General features: G+C 52.7%; 1 protein-coding gene and 1 long non-coding RNA gene across 10 annotated transcripts in view; one reads left to right on the forward strand and one right to left on the reverse strand.

The window, feature by feature from the left end:
- Window positions 1-3,486: 3,486 nt before the first annotated feature.
- Window positions 3,487-16,935, reverse strand: LOC109493540. Of its 3 annotated transcripts, none has more exons than XR_002147849.2 (5): window positions 14,237-16,935; window positions 7,570-7,640; window positions 7,338-7,386; window positions 6,903-7,076; window positions 3,487-3,959 (listed from the first exon to the last, which is right to left on the reverse strand). It is a non-coding gene; the product is annotated as an uncharacterized LOC109493540 (long non-coding RNA). The 3 variants fall into 3 exon arrangements; XR_002147850.2 differs by having other exon boundaries at window positions 14,923-16,927; XR_006587824.1 differs by lacking the exon at window positions 7,338-7,386.
- A 173-nt stretch (window positions 16,936-17,108) lies between these two features.
- CTDP1 (CTD phosphatase subunit 1) overlaps window positions 17,109-21,808 on the forward strand; it is a 57,075-nt gene continuing 52,375 nt past the window's right edge. For 2 of the 7 annotated variants that reach the window (XM_045041307.1, XM_019815469.3), the window contains exon 1: window positions 17,117-17,773. In XM_045041307.1, the coding sequence (XP_044897242.1) occupies window positions 17,469-17,773 (305 nt within the window). In that variant the 5' untranslated portion in view covers window positions 17,117-17,468. Of the gene's footprint in view, window positions 17,774-21,808 lie in introns of all 7 variants that reach the window. The other 5 variants (XM_045041306.1, XM_019815470.3, XM_045041305.1 and 2 more) reach the window with 5 other exon arrangements.

Here is a 21,808-nt window from a genome sequence, read left to right on the forward strand (position 1 = left end):
ACGGCGGACGGGCCAGCCTGCGGGAAAAGGAGGGGAACCTGAAGCCGCCGTGCCCACTCGTGAGAACTATCGTCTGGAAAAGTCCGGGGATGGGCTGGGCCTGGCGGCTCCTGAAGGCCACCAGGTGCAAGGAGCTGCCGGCTCGGGCTCAGCGATGGGCTGAGGGCCAGACTTGGGCCCACTGGCTTCTGGAACCTTCTGTCCTGGCTATGAGCCCGTGGGGGCCGGGAAACCGCCACCTGGCCCTGTGGTGGGTGGGCTCGGCCAAGTGGCAGAGGGCTGCGTGCGTCCTGTGGCGGGAACAGCAGCTGCTGCCAGGGAGGGGCTCAAAGGGAGGGCCCCGAAGGCAGCAGAGGACCCCAGACTCCCATCCCCCATTGGAATGAGCTGCACGGACGTCACAGCCCAGAGTCTGGAGAGGCGTCTGGCTGAAGAGCCCACCTTCTCGGTGCCAGTCAGCCCGTTTCTGAGACGTCAGTGCCTTTAGAGGCAGGTTCTGGGCGTTTCTCGAGAGGTTTCCAGGGGCCTCCCCGTAGGGGGCTGGTGGCCCTAATTGCGTCCAGGCCAGAATCAGCAGTGAGCGTGCGGGGAGGTGGGGGCGGGCAACTGGGAGTGGACCCCCGCCTGCAGCCGTTCCCAGACCTACTGAGACTGTCAGTCTCTGTTTCAGAATGAAAGTCTGTGGGTTCTGATCTCACCGGCCCGGACATCTGTGCCAAGGAAAACTTTGCCAGCATTTGAAGTCCGTAAATAAGGAACTCCAACCTAAAGGTTTTTATAAGCTTCAAAGTTGCAGTGAAAATACTTGGGCAGTAACATTTCTTGAGAAGCCTGGTGTAAGAAGCGTTTCTCTTGTTCAAACAGAAGGTGGCCGGCTCGCCCTACGTCCCCAGGCCCCTCCTGGGCCGTTTGTGTCGTTCTGATCTGGCTTTCCTGGCCTCAAACCAGCGTCATGGGCCAACGAGAAATCTCCCGATGGAGGAGACAGGGTCTGAGGCCGCTTCGCCCTCCTGGAGGCACCCTGGGGTGCCCTTGGATCAGCAGGGTCCCAGATCAGCTCACAGGGCAGGTAGCCACGTAGAGGCTGCTGGTGGCCCGGAGACCTTTCCACTTGGAGTCGGTGGGAGGGAGAGGCGTGGGACCACTGGGACAGGTTTTACTGGACTTGGAAAAAAGAGAGTGACATCTGCTTACAATATGCCATAATTCCTTTCATGGGATGAATGGAATGTGCCGGCCTCACTACCCAGAGTCGGCAGCCCCCACAGCCCACAGAGCAGGTCCGTGGTGATGTGCAGAACGCAAGACGTGTCCCCACGCCCAGGACGGCCCTGCTGCACCATGCCAGGGGGCTTCACCTCTGCTGTCCCTAAAAGCACCAGCTCAGCTCGGCCAGCCCTCCTCACTGTGATTCTTGAATTCCTCCTTCCTATTTAAAAAAGGGATGAAAACAAAACCCACCCATTTTGTGTCCTCGACTATAGAGCATCAGGGTTCTTCCGGAGGAGCTGGGGCCTCGGGAGAGTCCTGCGCGATCCCGTGAGTCCTGTGCCCTGGGCTCCCCTCACTCCAAAGGCAGCCGCGGTGAGACACCCAGAATTCCCAAGTGAAGCGTCCAGGCAGGGGGAGTCTTCCTGCAGCCATAACTCCTTCCCGCCTTGTTAACTCGTAGTAAAATACACAAAACGTAAAATCTAGCCCCATGACCATCGTCGGTGGCAAAAGCGTCGAGTTCCTTCATGAGGCTGCACGACTGTCCACACCACCCATCTCCGTTCACCTGCAGGACGGAAACTCCATCCCCACTGAACACGGCCTCCCCTCTGCTCCCCCAGCCCCTGCCTTCGGTCTCCATGATCTGATGGCTCCCGGGACCTCCTACACGTGGGACCACACAGCGTTCACCCTTCTGCTGCTGCCTCGTTTCACACAGCACGGTGCTCCAGCTTCGCGTATGTTGCAGCAGGCGAAAGAACACCCTTCCGTTTTAAGGCTGAATGACACTCCGTTGCACGACGGACCACGTTTTGCTGTGCGCTCATCCATCACCGGACACGGGACTGTGTCCACCTTTGTGAGTAAAGCTGGCGGGAAGCGGGCATTCAAGTCTCTTCTGGAGACCCTGCTTCTGATTCCTCGGGGAATATACTCAGCCTTCACTGTATCTTAATATGTGATTTCCTATTTCTCTAAGCCACTTTTACACAAGTTTGTGAAATTTAACTCATTCATTAGTTGAGATACATTAACTGAGGAAGGAAGGGAGGGAGGGAGGAAGGGGGAAGAAGGGGCGGGCGGGAGGGAAGTTTTGCGCGTCCTCGCCACCTCCCCGGGCCCAGGCCTGCATTCTGGTCTCACTTTTCCTCAGTGAGGCCCCAGCCTGGGGACAGTCCGCCGTGGGCACTTCCCACAGGAGTCCTTCCTTGTGAGCCGCAGGCCGAGTTCTGGAGTCTCTCTGACGCTGCCTGGCTCTGAGATCCAGGGTCCACATCGGGAAGAATGGCTCATACCTCCAGGCTCCCCAGCACAGGGAGCCTCCTATCGCGTGTTGTCTGCGATCCTTTGAGGCGTCTCCTTCATCTGTCCCCGCGCTCCCCAGCTCTGCCTCCCCCCAGACACCCCCTGCCTTTGGTTTTGATGGTTTGTCCTCTCCTGGTCCACGTGACGGGTACCAGTTAGGCCCCCAGGGTTCTCGCCCGCAGGCCTCCTGCCCCCGCGTCCCCTTACAACCAGGATGCTCACGGGGGCTCTCTCAACCAGGCACTCTGGGGTTCCAGAGGCACCGCCAATAACCACACTGGGTGGTGGCTGCAGACCAGGACGGCATCGGGGAGCCGGCCCAGCCGAGGTCCGTGCAGACGGCCCCGCTCCTCCCCTTCACTGGGGCTCAGGCCATCAGCTGCTCCCGGCACCCTGGACCAGCCCCCCCCAGTGGATCCCAGCCCTTCCTCAGCCCCTTCCCCGTTCCTGGGCACAGTGACAGCACACCCCTCTCGTTAGAGCCTGATTCCTCTCTTTCCCTGTGTAGTAAACTGGGTTTTGCCTTTTTCATTTGGTGGATGCTATAAATACAGGAAAACACATTTCATCTTGCACACATAATTTTCAAAGGTCCAATTGTGCCCCCGTGTGGTGGCAGGAAAGAGCACGGACAGGGAAACCTACGGGGCGGGTCTCCCGGACCTGCGGGGTCCTCGGCAGCCAGAGAGAACCATGGACGACGGCAGGGCCAGGCCAGCTTGTGTGTGAAACTCTGGTTCTGGCAATGCCCCATCGTATCACCTTGTTCATTCTTTAAGACCAGATACTACGTCTGTTATCTGATTTATTCATTTGTGTCCTCAACAAATATTTCTCTTCTTTTTAAGTTATTTATTTTGAGAGAGAGAAAGAGAGACAGAGAGAGAGAGAGAGAGAGAGAGACAGAGCATGCGTGGGGGAGGAGCAAAGAGAGAGGGAGACACAATCCCAACCAAGTAGGCTCCACGCTGCCAGAACAGAGCCCGAGGTGGGGCCTGAACTCACAACCCTGGGATCATGACCTGAGCAGAAATCAAGAGTCTGATGCTCAACCGACTGAGCCACCCTGGTGCCCCCTCCCCCCAAGCATGTCAAGCAGGAAATAAGGTCCCCCTTACGCAATGTGACTCTATCCCACCACAATTTGTCCTCCTGACAAAGGCAATGACTCAGTATGTGAATCCCCTCCCCCAAATCCAACTCTTTGTGACATGGAGAAGTCTACGACGTCTCGGGTTTCCCGCCAAAAAGCTGACGGTCACCGTGACAGGAGCTTGAGTGTATGCGTCGTACAAGCAGGTACGCTGTGTCACTGGGTGCAGACGGTCCTGAGACGGTGGAACCCGTCCAGACGATCGTGGCGTCACAGACCAGAATCCAGATGCCTTCACTCCAGGGACCAGTTTAGTTACAGCCGCTCTGGATGTCAGCTTCCTAATCTAGAAAATGGGGTGATAAAACCTCTCAGCTCACAGGATTGTCACTAAAATGAGATCGGGCGCTGAGAGCTGAGGACTCTTCGGGCAGGGAGCGGAGGCGAGGGCACGCCGCATAAAGAGTTTGCAGAACACGGAGCGACTCACCTACGGCAGTTTATGTCCAAACACCCGATTTCCAGGTTTCAGAGTCGTTGGCTAAGCCCGCGGGCTGCTCTCTGCCCCCAAAGAGCCTCCCCACACCCCCCACGTTCCCACTGTGCGCGGAGTGACAGGGTTAGGAACTCCAAGCACGCGCCGGGAGCCTCTAATTCTATAAAGGGCCAGCTTCCTGATTGCATTAGCAGCATGAGGAAGTTCCAAATTACTGAGGGGCCGCTCTCCCCTGCACAGCTCTCCAAGAGCACGAAATAAATCAAAGCCCTCTCGCTCCAGAGGCTGGGAGAAGAGCAAAGGAGTTGGAATCATTCCCTGCTGACCAGCAGGAGGGAGGATGATTTCTACACGTTTCTGAAAATGGAATCCCCCTTCTCCCTGCGTTTAAGGGATTTTTACCGAGGCCTCCCGCAATCCTTCTCCCAGCACCGTCCCCAAACCTCAGATGCTTGGGCACCCCACGTGACGGTGGCCATGTCCACATGTCACTTGTGCTATCGGCTATTTAATAGATGTTAATCATCTTTTAAATTATTTTGAGAGCGAGCAAGCACGTGTGCAACCTGGGAACGGGCAGAGAGGGACAGAGAGATTCCCAAGCAGGCTCCATGATTGGCGCAGAGCCTGACCGAGGGCTCAATCTCATGACCCCGGGATCACGACCTGAGCCGAAATCAAGAGCCAAACGTTCAAACGACTGAGCCACCCGGGAGCCCCAATTATTTTTTTAACTTAGCCTTAGCCTAAGTAAAATAAATACTACCACCGGCTTAATGTGGCTTTTTTTCTATTACACATTCAAACACACAGTAACTACATGGTAAGTAAAAATTAAGAACGTTTGTCCAAATGCTACCTAAAGAGCCTCTTGTACAACCGAAGGATCCAGCGTAGCAACTTTGGGAAACTGTCTTGGAGAAAGTGCCTGCCTTCGGAGAAGCCCGCGGAAGCCCACCAACCTCGGTGCTCCGGGGACAGCCCCACGCAGCTCGGGGCCGGCGGAAACTGCTGGAGGAATGTCTCCATCTGGTGGTGGTCGCCTCTCATCACACTGGGGCGTGAGCCCTGCCCCGGTGAGGGCCTGGGGGTTCCTTTGGGGAGTGGGAGGGGGACAAAAAAGCGCCCGCGCTGGCAGTGACGGTTGCGTGACTTTGTGACTGTACTAAAACCCACTGAACCCTATGCTCTGAAAGGACAAATTACACGGCACAAGTTATATCTCAGTTTTTACAAAAGAAGTCTCGTGGAAGCATCCAGTAGAGCAGAAAGAGAAAACTATCCTCACCTTCTTCTGGGATGTTAAACTGTCTACAGCATGGCGAGGGTGTCTTTATCTGTGCTTTGTCTTGTGGATATCGGGTCTATATTCCAGGGACCGGAAGTCTTAAACGTAGAAATGGATTTTTTATCTGTGTGTTTGTAAACCACATCCACAGCTCCCATTAGACACAATTTCCCCAGAGTCTTGTAGCTGACATTCTGAAAAGTTTCTTTTTAAGGCTCTCGCTCTCCCTACAACGTGCTTTCAAGCGGCAAAAGCACAGATGGGAAATGTGCAGCACACGCCTTTGCTCTGGCTTCGCAGCGGACTTTGTGGGTGTGGTTAAATTATGATTTTCATTCTAAGGGGAGGCTAAGAAACGTTTGCCGCTTGATGGAAACCATGTGTTAGTTAGTGCAAGACGCTACGTCAGGCGCTTTAACATGACATATTCCTCACAATTACACTTGCTAAACAGAATACCATTACAGAATCCCCACTAATGTTCTCATCACACACCAACTCCAGAACCTTCCCCTGTAACTCATAGGGGATTGATCAGTGCAATTATTTTGTAAAGGTCCTTGTCAGCGGATTCAAAATAACCAGCAACAATAATTATTATTATTTAGGATTCAAGTGTTAATTTTCCAGCTGAGATGCAGCCCCGGCCTCACACAGCTACAGGTGTGGGTACGGGGAAAACAGAGCCGCGTGCGCACAGCACATTTTCGGGGAGGGAGGACACCACCAGTCTCTCTTTGTCCAGCAAGGGGGGGGGGGGGGCGCGTGATCCCACAAAAACACATTGGAAATACGGCCCTGAGATCTGGAGAGAATCTGCCACTGTCACAGCTTGTGTCTTCACGGCCCTGCTAGTTTTCCTCGTGTGTAAGCTTCAGAGAGAAAGGGCCCTCGTTGGAGAGACAGAAGCACCGGCCCCCCATCTGCCCCCAGGAGGGCTTAGCCGCCCTGCTCCAGTCCGAGCCGCGTGAGCCCCTCCGGCCCCAGTGCCTCAGCCACAGGGGACCCACACCCACAGGGACCCACGGCCCCAGGGACCCACACCTGCAGTCTAAGCGGGGCAGGTAGGAAAACGTAGCAGCATTTGGGGACAGCCCTGACAGCCCGGGACAGGTCTCACGTCCCCCCCTCCCCTCCACAGGGGTTGGTCCTAAACACACCTCACCCCTGCAGGTCCACTCGCGTGTCAGCGAGGCTGTAACGTGTGGGGCCGCCCCCACGACGTCAGCAGTGCTAAGACCCAGAGGCCCTGAGCTGCGACCAAGAGAAAAGAGAGGAGATCCGACTGCAAAGCCGGCGATCGGAGAGGAGGGGTCTCTCCCAACCACGGACTCGGAAAGGGCGGTATGGGAACGTCACGGACAGCCTTGTGCCGATGAAGACGAATGGACAAGCGGCTACGAAGACACGAATGAGCCAAACGAAACCCACCGTCTGGTGTCTTTGCTGAGCATCGAAGTGCCTGTGGGGAAACCGGGGCCTCGGAAACGGGCCACGTGACTCACCCCGAGGCCGAAGCCAGACAGAGCATCACAGGAAAGCTTCACGCAGCATCTCTGATGAACACTGGCACCAAACCCTTCACAAAATATCAGCAAACCGAATCCAGAAGCATATAAAAAGGATCGTAAGCCACGGCCAGTCGGAATCGATCCCGGGAGTGCAGACTGGGTGAGTATCTGAAAATCGATCAATCAGTAGATGCGGAAAAATATGATTGACAAAATCTAATATCTATTCATAGTTTTTTAAGGAGCAACTCTCAATAAACCAGGAAAAGACAGGAACGTCCTCAACCTGGTAAAGGACACATAAAAACAAATAGCCTACAAGCTCCCATCACGATAGTTTTTGATAGTTTTTGATAGTTTTTGAAGACTTGAATGCCTTCCCCCCTAAAACTGTGAGCAAGGCCAGGGGGTCTGCTCCCACCACCTCACCTCTACTCAGCATTGTGTGGGGGCTTCAGTCAGAGCAATGGCCACATCCCTTCAGAGAAAGGAGGAAAGGGAGGGAATGAGAGAAAGCAGGAGAAATTAAACCACAAATATTGAAAAGAAGAAACAAAACTATTTATAGATGACCTGAGTCTATGTAGAGAAAATTCCAAGACTTCCACAAAAAAACCCAAACAAACAAAAAACAACAACCAGAACTAATAAATGAGATTACCTTCACAAGACCGCAGGATACGAGATCATTCTGCAAGACAATCAATCCGAGTTTCACACAGTATCAACAACCTGAAAATTAAATTAAGAAAACAATTCCATTTATAACGGCATCAAAAGTAATAAAATACTTAGCATTAAACGTAACAAAAGAGGTGCAGGATTTGTTCACTCAAGACTACAAAACGTCGCTGAGAGAAATTGCGGAAGATTTAAATAAATCAAGAGACATTCCGTGTTCACAGACGGAAAGATTCAGCATTATTTATATTTCAGTTCCCTGCAAACTGCTATAGATTTGATACAATCACTACCAAAATCCTGGCATGTTTTTTGTAGAAATTGACAAAGTGATCCTATTAGAAGAGCCAAGACGATTTTGAAAAAGAACAAAGTTAGAGAATTTACACTATCGGATTTCAAACTCGCTGTAAAGCTGCGGCAGTCAAGGCCAGCTGGTGTTCGCGGAAGGACAGACACGCAGGTCAGTGGGTTAGAACTTGAAATCGGGGGTGTTCATGGTCCTCGTGATAAAATGTAACACAAAACAACATCGTAAAGAGTCACTGGAGAGAGATTTCTTTCTACTAAGGACTCTGTCCACCCTGTAGTGTACCCTCATATCTACCTTGTGCTGGATTCAAAACAGAGAATGAATTGACAGGCAATGACTCCACCCCATTCTCTGTTTTGAATTACCCTAAGATGCTCATCTTGGGACCTGTTTTTTAGAAACTCTTTCCAGTGGCTGTAATGGAAACTTGGCAGTCGTGAGAGGAGAAGCAAATTAGAAGGTAATTTGTACATAAATTACATGTGGAATTCGTACAGGAAGATTATTTCCTCTAACATGACATTTAACATTTTTTATTATGAAAGTTTTCAGAACGTGTGCAAAATGATGTTCTTTGCTGCTCTCGCTCCGGGCACACCTACCACTCCTCCTGTCAGAGTCTGCGGAAGTCGATCCCAGGAACCGTATTCTTTCATCTGTAAATATTTCAGCACACATCTCTAAATGATAAAGTCTTTTTAAACCAATCATCAAATAAATTAGCAGTAATATCCCATAGGAATTGCTTTAATAAACAGAAAAGCCCTCTCATAAGCTGCGCGGGCTAACCACATTCAGTCTATAAAGCCTAGAGTCTTCTTTTAAAAGCCTTTTTTACACCCATCTCCTGATGTAAAGTCAAACAAGTTTAATGCTTACTTTCCCCAAAATATGTACTTTTCCCACACGAGCCACGAGCTGCCTGCAAACTCTCCAGCTGGGAGAAAGGCTTACCGTCTCGTTCTAAACCCGATAAAGTGGGCCTTTAAATGAAAATCTGTGACTCAGAGCATCAGATTCACTCTAGAACATGTTTTCTCAACACCTGACTCGAAATAGTAATTAAAAAAGCTAAACCTAAGCCAGAGGGGAAGACTCAAACAGTACAAGTCTTCAATGTCACGTCTGCCTGCTGTAATCAATACACCCGGTGAGAATCTGAGAGAATCTTCTAACTCTGCGGGCTGTCGCGAGACTCATAATCCCACAGATACTCCGGCGGAGCCAGCCCCAGACTTGACCGCATCTCCGTCCCCGGGAAGCACGACAGTGAAGAAAAGAAGCGGGGAGGGTCACGGCCTATTTCTGACGCCGTGATTACCTCGTTGCTCCGAAGCGCTAGGAAGTGCTCCCGGAAAGGTTCATATAAAAGGCCCCCTGGAAGATGCCACGGGGTGTGTGAGCGTGGGTCGGGACTGCGAGTGTGCGGTCCAAGAAGGGGGCGCCAATCCCGTGAGCAGGTTACGATCGGCTCACGCGCAGCAGAGTTTGTGTAAGCGTCGCATCACGGGTCGTGACACATCACACAGATAGTTTAGATATATGTTAGATATCCGTTGTTTTAACAGAACCAGTTCCCTTCCACTGGAATGTTTCTCTTTCCTAACTAATGGTTTCTTACTTGAAAAGACTGAGACACGAAACATAAGAACACATGGTGAGCAAATAAACTGGTAAATAGATGTCAAATCAAAACAAACACGGTCTATAAAATCATAACAGTGCCTAATGCGGGGACATAAGAACACAGAACCAAAATACTGGACAATTGTAGTACGTAAATCTAGAGAGGAGCCGTATTTTAAGGCCGTGTATTGTTTGCAAAGAAACTGGTTGGAATCTTAGCTCCACACTTACTAAGTTAGGAACACAAAGTAAAATTTCAATGGTGACAATCAGAAGCATAAAAGTGGAGTAAGAAAAAATAAATAAAGATGGGAAAGCAGATTTCAATATATCACCAAAGGGAAAAGAGATGATAGAGGAGAAAATATACCCAAAGGAACATGAGGTTAAATATAAGCATGCTGGACTGAGCAGCTAAAAGATAGAGATTATGAGACTAAGTCATAAAAGTCTAAGCCAGACTGCGTTTATAAGATAAATATGTAAACTTAAGGTATACAAACGCTAACAGTAAACTGAATATGCCAGGCAAGCATTTTTTAAAAGAAAGTTATGACCATCGTAGTACTTCAAACAAAATATGTTTTAAGACATAAGCCATGGGGCGCCTGGGGGGCTCAGTCAGTTAAGCGTCCGACTTCGGCTCAGGTCATGATCTCACGGTGTGTGAGTTCGAGCCCCGCGTGGGGCTCTGTGCTGACAGCTCAGAGCCTGGAGCCTGCTTCGGATTCTGTGTCTCCCTCTCTCTGCCCCTCTCCAGCTCGCACTCTGTCTCTCTCTCAAAAACAAATAAACATTAAAAAAAGTGTTTTTAATAAAAAAAAATGATAAGCATCATTCAGGGTACAGAGGGCTCCACACAATGAAAAAGGTTCATTTCATCAAGGATATAAAAATTCTAAATGTGAATTCCTCTAGTAACAGCCTCCCCCCACTCTCTCTATGCACACACACACACACACACACACACGAACACAAACACGCACACCACACACACATGCAGGTAACAAAACTCCAGGGAGAAACTGGCAAATTCACAACCATCCAAGAGATTTCAACTTATCTTTCTCAACCACTGCTTAGTCGATCAGAAAAATATGTAAGCCTAGGAGATTTGCGGACACATTCAACAAGCCCGATTTATTGGGTAGATATGGAACCCTGCATCAAATAAGGAAAGGATACACACTCTTTGAAAGCACATATTAACCGTATATTGGAATTATGCCAATTGCCTTAAATTTCAAAAAAGTAGTATCATTCAGAGTATTGTATTTAACCCTAATGAGGTTAATTTAAGTCAACAATAAAAAGATGGAGAAAAGTCCCCAAGTCAGGCTCTGCACTGACAGCATGGAGCCTGCTTGGGATTCTCTGTCTCTGTCTCTGTCTCTGTCTCTCTCTCTCTCTCCCTCTCTCGCTCTGCCCCTCCCCCACTTGCACTCAGGCTGTCTCTCAAAATAAATACACTTTTTTTAATGTGCGAGTCGTATATGGGGAAAATTATAAAAATCTCACTGAAAGACATTAAAGACAGGCTAGATAAATGGAGTGATTAACTGTGTTTGTGGACGGGACGACTCAAGTCACAAAGATGTCACTTCACCCCAAATTGACTTATAGATTCCATGCAGTTCTGATCAAAACGCTACCAGGTTTTGCCAATAAACCCGACACACTAATTCTAAAATTCACAAAACAACGAAGGCCCAGAATATCCACAAAGCTTGTGAAGAAACTTCCCAGATACCACGACTTACCGCGAGGCGACAGCAATTGGCCCAGTGCAACCATGAACCAGAACAGATCACCTAAAACAGGCTCGTGCATTTATGGGGACCTGCCGAACCTCAGATGCATCACAGAAACAGGACAGAATGTCCAAGGCAGGTTTGCGCACTTAATGGGGGCCTACTGTATGCCAGAGACGCATCACAGATCAGGAGCGTGGGGTAAGTTCTCCCGTACGTGGGGCTGGAACGACTGGTCACCTCATGGGAAAGAAGTCTCATCACCCACCTTACGCTACATACAAACATCCACTTCTTATTTAAGGACCTAACTGTGAAAAGCAAAGATTTACAGATTTTTAGAAGTTAAAAAGGAAGCTATCTTTATGATCCCAAGCTGGGCAATACATTTCTAAAATTAAGAAATTCTGTTCATCAGAAGATTTCATAAAGGAAATAAAAAAGACAAGCCAGGGGCGCCTGGGTGGCTCAGTCGGTTAAGCACCCGACTTCGGCTCAGGTCATGATCTCACAGCTCGTGAGCTTGAGCTCCGCGTCCGGCTCTGTGCTGACAGCTCAGAGCCTGGAGCTGCTTCGGATTCTGTCTCTCTCTCTCTCTCTCTCTCTCTCTCTCTCTCTCTCTTTCTGCCCCTCCCCTGTTCACACTGTCTGTCTCTCTCTCTCAAAAAGAAACATTTTTAAAAATTTTTTAAAAGACAAGCCAAACATTGGTCGATGATGTGGGTAACATATAAACAACAAAGGTGTTCGGAAGCCATACGGAACTATACAAATCCATAAGAAAACAAACAACCCAATAGACAAGTGATCGAGAAGCACGGATAGGCATTGCAGACGAAAGGCCAGTAAACAGTAGGAAAAATGACTTAGCCCGAGTGGCTACTGGAAGAATGCAAGCTAACCTGCACGTTACTGCACGGGATCGTGTTACAATTTTGGTTGTCACACAGACCATCACCCAGACTGGCAGAGAGTAGGAAGCGTGGCACAGAGCTGCCGAGGGCGTGGTGGGCGTGCACGCTGAGGCAGCCGCCGCAGGGAAGGGGCTGGGGTTGCCCCCTATCTGCATCACCTATCCTGGGATTCAGCAGCTTCACCCTCGGACACTAGCTCAGAGGCACCAGGAAACATGCAGCACTTTTCCTAAGAATCCAAAACAACCCCAGTGTCCAAGAGAATGCTAAATACATGCTGTCACACCCCCACAGTGAGCTGTCACAGAGAAGTCACAGTGAACAAACTATAACCACATAAAGTAATATGGATGAATTCTGGATGCGTTATGATGAATGAAAAAGCCATTCACAAAGGAAGCAACAACCTACATATGTGATGCATGTTTGCAAACCGCGAGAGCGAGCATAACCACATCCACACGCACACACGCGGTAAAACCCCGCACAGAGGAAGCGTGACAAACAGCACATCGAGGGACTCGGGGTGGGATGGGATTGACGGGAGCACAGGTAGCCGTAACGATATTCATAATGCTGTAGATTTAGGTTGGCCGAGGGGCTCATTTTAGGATTACACGTAGATTTTGGAATCCACTCACTTCACTAATTTGTAATGGGGGGAAAAAGAACGAAGGAAGGGATCCAAGTAAAGGCTATTAGATGTTAGCACTGGGTAAGAAGTATCTCTGATGCCCGCCTGCGCTCCCTGGCCCCCACTCCTGTCTGTGAGGCAGAAGACCGCAGCAGCCGGCCAGCTCCCTCCCTGCGGGCGACATCAGCCCGGATCTCACCGGAACTCGCCACAGCCCCGGGCCCCACTGGCCGCTCCCTGCCGGTCGCTCCCTTCTCTGCCTACATCGCTGTGGCCACCTTTCCCGCACGAGAAACGCTGCCCTTAGCGCCATCTTCACTGCCGGGTGTCCCCAGGAATCTGCACCCCCAGCCCCGCTGTCCCACCCGCTGGCGGCCTCTACCACGTGTCCGCGCAGCTCAGACCTGACAGACGCCAAGGGAGCTCATGGTCTCCCTTCCCGGTTAATGCGCCTTCTTCCAGGGGCCAGTTTGGTCTCCTCCTTCTCACTAATGTGCCCAGCGAGCGACAAGACCTGGTGGTTGTGACTCAGCGAGTCTCCCTGCGACCGCTGCCATCCGTCGAGATGGCCCAGGCGTGAGGTCTCTACCTCCAGGCTCACTCTGCCCTTAGCGGCCGGCAGTGCCGAAGCCCTAAGCACGGATCACAGAAGCTCGCACGTTCGCTCAAAAACACAGAGTAACGACCCCCGGCCCGCAAAGGTGGTTCTCAAACCTTGCCGCGGGTCGGAACAACCCGGTGAGCAAAACTCCTGGCCTCGGGTCCCCTCCAAAACCCAAGTCAGAATTTTGACCGGTGACGTCAGCAACTTTTAAACATCCTCGTCCTGTTCCCATTTTTGTCACAAAGCATTCCATTAAGGGGTCCCCCCAGAACCCCCACCGTGACGGTCCTCGAGCCTCGTCCCGTTTCCCGCTTCCTGTTAGAAACCCATTGGTGGCCTTCCAGTGGGGGTGAGGTAGGCAGAAACCAGCCATCGCTCGTGTTGCAAGAATATGGGGGAAATGGGCAATTTTGCGAACATGGTGTCTTAAGAGACACCGGAAAGTTCTAGAAACTAAGAGGGCCGAAAGGGAGGAAATCCCAAAGAGGGAAGAGCCGCTCTTCAGCACACTGTCATCGCGGCCCCTTCCGTCCGTGAGGCAGTTGGCGAGTCTGGCCCACGTCTGAGAAGGTGGAGACACAGAAGGGAAGATACTCAAGGGGTCGGGGCGGGGGTGCTGATGCGATCGACCAGAAACAAAGGAGCCCCAATACAGGGCATCTGCTCGGTGCTGGGGAAGCATGCGCGTCCTGGCCGTATGGCCAGGCTTGCAAGAACGTGGGAGACCTCCTGCAGTTGTGGTAACTGCGACTAAACGACCCCTCACGAACAAGAAGGGCTTACGAGAGCACGCGGCACGTCTCACCTCGGAGATACTCCGAACCCAGAAGCGGACTGAGCCGGACCTTGGCCTCCACCTGCCCAGATCAGGCTGACTGCGATCAGGCGACCAGCCCCTCACCCCGTGTGCCTACGGGAGAAAGGATGTTCTAGCTCTGTGCTTTTCGGATACACAGCGTCCGGCACACTAGTGAAAACAATCCTGGGCGCCGTGTGATGTGTTTTTGTAGAAGCCCCACGGAGAGCACCAGGCCCGTCGGACCTACGCAGGAGGCTGGGGGGCCCGCGAAGTGAGTCCCAGGGATCTCGAGATAGCACCCGGAACACTGCAGGTTGACCTCCTGAGGCTTCTAGGACTGGGTACATCTGGGGAGGGCGGGGGCTGGAGAACTCGCAATTGCCAGACCCCGAAAAAGCACATTTCCGTGACAGCTGGAGTGGCCCGAGGACGGTGAGGAGGCAGGGTCGCTTCCTTTCATCAGCAATCGGAAAAATATAAAAATGCCACCGCTGCAAGGCATGTATGATGGAGTCCACACCGTGTGGGGCTCTTGTCCTGCACAGTAGGGTTGGGTAGAGCCGGCAGCCCCTCATGGCAACAATATGAAAAACGTGTTGGTATTTCCTAAGGACCAGGATCAAAGTCATGTTAGTAGAAAATGTACGCTTTCACCCCAAGGCTAGACTGTATTAATTCTAGAAAAATGATACCTTTTAGTGAGGTGTATCTGCTTCTCGGATAACCAGAGGAAAAACCACAATAGCTCTATCTTGCTGAGGAGTGTGGCTTCCTTCAACACCTGACCACGACTGAGGGCTCAGGAGTTTTGAAAGAAGCTTCTAGAGACCACTAGCAGGATCAGAGGTGGGGACCAAGGAGTGAGAAAGTACTGACATAGAACACCCTCTTTGAAAGTTCTGGAGTCCATGAGGCCTTGTAGAACACTCAGAAAAAGTGGCAACAGTTCTATATATGTTACAGGTCTACTCATATTTTCTATTTCTTCTTCAAGTTCTGTATTTTGGTTTTTCCAGAACTTTATCCGTTTCACTTAAATTATCTAGTCTGTTGGCACACAGTTTTTATATTTTTCCCTTATTATCATTTTAATTTCGCGAAGTCAGTAGTGCTCTTTTCACTTTCCTGATTTCGGTAATTAGAGTTTTCCTCTTTTTTTTTTTTTTAACCTGGTCAATGCAGCTAAAGTTTTGTCGTGTGTTAATCTTTTCAAAAAACCAACTTTTGGTTTTGTAAGTTTTTCCCCACTGCTTTTCTGTTTTCTATTTATTCCTGCCCTAATCAATATTTTTGTTTCTGCTTTTTTAGTTTGCTTTTCTCATTTTTTATGGCCAAAGGCTAGATTCCAGATACCTTTTTTTTAATATGGGGTTTTTGTCATAAATTTCCCTCTAAGCGCTGCATTATCAGGCAGCACACAAGCTTTAGTATAGGTTTTTATTTTCATTCACAATCATCTTATTTCTCATGATTCTCTCCTTGCCCCGTTAGTTACGCAGGACCGCTGCTTAACGTCCACACAACTGTGACTTTCCCCGGTTTCCTTCTGTTGCTGATTTCTAACTTAGTTCTCTAGAGTGCAAGATGGCGTCACTCATGCCAAGTTGTGATACAATCAGGAAAGCAGCCGAGAGCAGAGCTCACCCAAACCAGCACGGAATGGCAGAACTAAGGCCTGAGAACCCACAAGGCCATGGAACCTGGAAGAACCAGGCGCCGAGAATCACAAGAACCGGAGGAGGTCTGGAAAGACCTAAGGCTGATTAAATTCCTGTGAAAAGTAGGAGTTCCGCAACCAATCTCCAGATTCTCCAGACGCTGGCGCTCCCCCCACCCCCCGCGCCCAAATAAAACCGACGTCTGAGGGTTTGAGCGCTGCCCCGGGATGCTCCATGGCTCTCGGCCCCATGGCTCTCCGAACGGAGGGGATGCTTGCTCCGCTCGAAGAGTGACAGGCGTGCGTGAACCGCTGACGCATTTCGAACCAGACCCAGGCTTCATCTCAACCGGCTTTGCAGTTGGCGCATAAACTTCTTATCTCTTGTTCTCTTTTGTCACTTTACGTGACTTGCAGGAAGCCAAGTTCAACGTGTAACGCAACGTCACTGAGCTTGGAATCCTGAACCTGCTTTACAATGACTACCACTGCTTTACGACTGAGCAAAGCTGACTTTGCAAAGACACAACTCCTGTCCGCGCCTTTACAGCGCGCTCCTGACGACGTCCGTTGGGGTTGGAGAACGAGCGTGGTCTGACTGCAGTCCTTTTACGTGTCCTGAGCACTGTGCTACGTCCTAGCACAGAGTGCCCTGGGGAAGGGATGCCGCTACTCGGAGCGAGTGGTGCCCAGGTACCGGCTGGGTCCCGCGGCCGCGCGCTCTCCCTCCCCTCCGCCGCGGCTGCCTGGCTCCTCTGTCCTCTGCCGCCCCACGCGCGAGGGGGCCCAGCTGGCGGGGTCCGCCCACGCGCGGACACCGGCCAGGTGGCACCCAACCCGCGCCCTCAACCCCGCAGTCCGGCAACGACCTGGGCGGGGCGCCCACCGCCCTCTGACCCCGGGTGGCGAACGGCATGCCGGGCCCGCAGCGCCCGGATATCCGCGTTGCATGCCGGGACTCGCAGTCTCCAAAAGGGGCCTCGGCACGTGACTGGGCTGCGGGGAGCAGCCCGCGCTGCATGCTGGGACTCATAGTTTAACGACCCTGGGCCTCCGCGCACCAAGGGAGTTCTGGGACCGAAGCCGGGGGGGAGGGGAGGGGGGGGAGGCGCGCGGCGTGCCGGGACCCAGCGCGCGCCGGGAGGCGTGGAGATTCGCAGTGCATGCCGGGGTTTCTGGGCAGCGGCGCGCGCTGCACGCCGGGACCCTCAGGCCCACGCCGCCGGGGCACATGGGGCGAGGCCACGCTGTTCCCGCCGGGCCGGGCCAACAACATGTTTCGGCCCCGGACGCGGCCGGCATCCGCGGCCGGCGCAGCCGCTTCTCCGGGCTGCGCGTAGGCGTGTGTTTACACACGGGCCCCGCGGCTCACGCACGTAGCGTCACGCGACGTCAGACGCTGTCCCGGAAGTTGGCGCGGGCCGGGCGGCGGGTGGAAGCCGGTGCCGGAGCGCGAATTGCAGCGCCGTCGCCTTCGCTGCCTGGGCCGGGGTCGCCGGCCCGCCCGCCCGTCCGCGATGGGGACCGGGCCCTGAGTGCCCCGCCCGGCCTCCCTTTCCACAGCGACCCCGCCCGGCCGCGATGGAGGCGCCTTCAGCGGGCCCCCTTCCCGCCGAGGGCGGCCCGCCGGTCGCCGTGGCCGAGGTGCGCTGCCCGGGCCCCGGGCCGCTGCGCTTGCTCGAGTGGAAGGTGGCGGCGGGCGCGGCCGTGCGTATCGGCTCCGTGCTGGCCGTGTGTGAGGCCGCCGCTTCCGCGCCGCCCGCCGGTCCCGCCCCTGCCCGCGCTGGCTCCGGGGGCTGTGTGCGAGCCGAGCGAAGGCTGAGGTCCGAGCGCGCCGGCGTGGTGCGGGAGCTGTGCGCGCAGCCGGGCCAGGTGGTGGCCCCCGGGTGAGTGGGGTCGGAGGAGCGGGATCTGGAGGGGTCCTGGGCCGGGCACTGGGCAGGAAGGGGTCCCCGGTGCCGAAGCTAGAGGGACAGCTCGGGGAGAACTTTAGTGGGTGGGTCACACTGCAGTTGTGCATCTGCGTGTCTTTCTAAAGCTGGACGATAGTCACTACTTGTGGGGATTTAACCGTTCCGAAGCATGACTTAAAACCTTTTCAGCTGCCAAAATCGCAGTTTTAGGAAGTAGGCGTATTCTGTTCTGTGATAGGTGCCCCCCCCCCCCCCCCCGCAGGACTCCGCGTCTGTAGGTTAACTGCCCAGAGAGCACGGGACGATCAGGCACGCTCCACGCTGGTCATCGCAGTGTGAACTGCTGGGGGTGGGGTGCACATCTTTAGCTTCTCGTAAACCTTGAGAAACGCGGTTGTAAAGCCGGGTGCAGTTCTGCATCATAGCTCAGGGGGGTGCAGCCGCAGCCCAATCAGTTTAGGGTAACAAAATAGTACATATGCTAGTACGCTTTCCTCGGATAGACTCTAGCTGTTGGTTATCTCCGTTTTAATCACATAAAGGGACCTTTCTCTTTTTAGGGGGCGAACTTGTCCACCCACACCTCGTGTGACTTTACCAGTCTTGTGCTCTGAGATTGGGCTGGTGTGTGGGTATGGTGTGTACATACACATGACTCATGTGGTTGTTTTTATTGTCTGGAACAGAAACCGGGGCAGGTGACCATTCCTGCTTCCTGCTGTAGTGGTTGGCTCACAGCTTCCTTCTGCGAGGGCCACAGGACATCTCAGGCGCTGGTCCCCTTGGGCACAGTCTGGCCCTCTAGTTGTGCTATGTGCTCTGGTCTCTGCCCCTCTCCTTGTGGCTTGCACTGCGTCTGCATCTGTTGAGAATCTGCTCCCCTTCCATAGGATGGGCTAGGACTGGCCTCCATCCCAACCCCAGGAGCCTCCTCCTGTGTGCACTTCTCCCCACTCGTTGTTTGGAGACGGCACTCTGGTCCTTGGCCCATGGGTAAGGTGCCCTCGCCTGCCCAGTGAGCATGGACAGGATGGGATGGGAGCTGCCTCGGGGCTGCACCCTCCCTGGAGCTGTCTGGCCGGCCTCCTTTGGAAGGGAGGAGCTCACTGGGCTGTGTGTATATGGCACACTGTGGTTTGCTGTCCTCATTACTTTGAAGTCAGAGTTCACCGGACCGCCGCTTGGGCGTATAAACTCATGAGCCCGTAGTTGTGGAGGTGAAGCCCAGTGCTGGTGTAGAAGGCTGTGTAGAAAGTTCCTGAGGTGAAGGACTCTTCGTGTCCTGGTCTTCCTCTGATTATATAAAGAGGGCCACTGAGGCCCAGACAGGTCAGGCCCTGGTATTTCTGTTCCTCCCATTGTACACAAAAGGCCATTAGGGCCCAGGCGGGCCGGGGACTAGTCAGTGAGGAGCTCCATGTGTAATGCTTTGATCCCATCAGCCAGACTAGCAAATCAGAGTAACCCAGCATGTTAATCTCACCAGTCAGCAAAGAAACGTACCTGATGACAAGTTCTCAGTAGGGAGTTTTTCTTGTGTGTTTTTGGCATTTGAGGTTTAGGGTGTCTTACTGCCGTGGTTCATCGTAAGGCTCTTTGCGGACCCGATGACAGTGTTGCTCCTGGCGCGCAGGGGTGAGTGGGCACAGGTGAGGCACCGGCACAGCCAGGCTCACCTGCTCGACGTTGTCCTTGTTTTCATCCTCGCTGGCGTCAGCAGGGTTCGTCCCATCCACGTCCGTGGTTATTCTCAGGCAGCGAACAGTCAGTTCTGGGAACTTAGAAATAGTGCCTCTGGGTGTGCCCGAATTCATCACTAGATTATCGTTTTGGCCGGTAGTAGGAGGAACGTTTTTGTGCTTGCTGTCAGGTAGAGGTAGGAACCGAATCCTTTCTTCTCAGATAGGGAGGGTGCTGGGGTCCCAAGGGGCTTTGGCACGCCCAGCACGCTGCCTTGTCGAGGCTTCACGTTTACATCCTCCTCCCTGCCGCTCTCTCCTTAGGCCACGTTTCATCCAGGGGGTGCCAGTGTGGGGAGGGAGACAGAATGAGAGTACACATCTGTCTTGGTAACTTTCACGTGGATCACAATTATTTTGATTTGAAAACATTAGGACAAGCCGCTGTCAGAAATTCAGTCTATTAATTGTTAGTTTACCTAATGTCCTTCTTTTCAACCTGTCTCCTTTTATGTTCATTGTCATTCACTGGGAGGTGTTCAAGTCTGCAGAGGAAGATGTGTGAAATACTCAGGGAACAAGTCTGGTGGTGGGGCAGAACCAACATGGGGAGGCCGGGGTGGGGGGTGGGGAGGGAGGGGGCTGTTGCTTTGTAAGACCGGAAGCAGTTACGATTGCTGGCATGCTGCTTTGAAGACCTTGGTGGCCCTCTGAGGTGCGGACTGGAGACGGCGCTGAAATTCTGTGAGTCCTTCCCAGCCTGTTGAGCCCAGCGGTACAGGGGAGCACTTGCTTTTGAAACACATTGGAGGAATGGAGTTTTGTCTAATAAATCGTAGTCGACCCACTGGAAGCTCATACACAGTTTTGAGAGAATTCTAGAAAGAATTCCTCGCGGAACCCGAGTGGCTGACTCTGGGTTGCCGCGGGCACTGAGAATGGATAGTCTTCCTATTTTAGTTTCTTCGGATGCTGTGGGTTCTGTCTCTTCCGACCACACGCTCCGTCACCAGGCCACAGGTGGCCGAGGTTCTGTGAAGTAGCTGTGTCCCCGCCCTGACTTCAACGTGCGCCCATCCTGAACGACAGCGGGGTGACACCGTGACCACCACCGCCGCTCCGCCTCGTCGCCGGCACCTCCCCGCTCCTGCGGTATTCACCATCAAAGCAAGGGTACTCTTTTGCTTCTTTTTGGACATAATTCCAGACCTAGAGAAAAGGTGCAAGAATAGTGCCAGGAATTCTCCAGGTGTCACGCGGCTCTCCCACAGGTCAGGACGCTGCCACAGCTGCTCACCCTTCTTTCTCACACGCGGTATCTTCCTCAAGTTGAGGACGTTGCAGATGTCTCCTCAGAATAACATTTTCTTACCTAACCACGGTGCAGCGGCCAGAATCAGAAATAACATCCATGCCGGGCTATTTTCTGCTCTTTGGATTCCCCTGATGGGCCAGTAATGTCCTTGGAAGCGAAAGAACACAGGTCCTGTGTCAGGCTCAGCCTCAGCCGTCTGAGCTCCTGGATCTCTGGCCTCGAGCGGTTCTCCTGTCTGGTCGTCCGTTTTCTTCTCGTCAGCTGGTGGTTTTGCAGACTGACTCCGTTCCGATCGCCGTGTGCATTTGGGCAGGGCTCGCCTGGGTACCTGTGCGTGTCCCGAGCAGGCCTGTCGGGCGACAGGTAGCCTCGGTCTGTCCCATTCTGGTTTGTTCCGGTGAAATGTTACTAGTTTTCCTGTCGTAATCGTTCAGCATCTTGTGAGAGATACTTTATTACTCAGTAAATATCTTAAGTTCTCTCATCAAATGGCCGCCCATCATTTTTGGCATCTTGAGGACTCTCGTCTGAATTTCCTGTTTCTTAGCAGGATTGTCCAGTGGTGATGTTCTCAAGCCTTTCGTCGTTCCTTCTCCATTTCTGGTTGGCTTTCTACTGTAAGAACCCTTCATTTAGTAGTGTAGACTGTGGGATTCTTGTTTTATTCGATGGGTTGTAGTCCATTACTACCATTTTTTCTCAGTGCTCCGATTGTCCCAGGTTTGGCCAGCAGGAGCCCCTCACGCTGACTCCTCTGGTGAGGCCCTTGGGTCGGCGCGTGGCCGTGTTTTCTGACACAAATGGTATTTAGGCTCCCGCTCCCCAGCTCTGGAATCACCCCATCCTCCAAGAAATTGTGCTTCCTTTTAATGGAGACTGACATTTGGGAACCGAGATCCGGGCGCACAAGTGACGTTTTGCCCATCGCGCTTGTGCGCTGAGCTCCGTGTTTAGAGCTTGGCGGAGGGCTGTGAGCCGCCCTGGCCTGTCGCAGGAAGACGGAAGGTGAGACCC

The sequence above is a fragment of the Felis catus genome, chromosome D3, assembly GCF_018350175.1.
Source record: "Felis catus isolate Fca126 chromosome D3, F.catus_Fca126_mat1.0, whole genome shotgun sequence".
Taxonomy (NCBI): Eukaryota; Metazoa; Chordata; class Mammalia; order Carnivora; family Felidae; genus Felis; species Felis catus.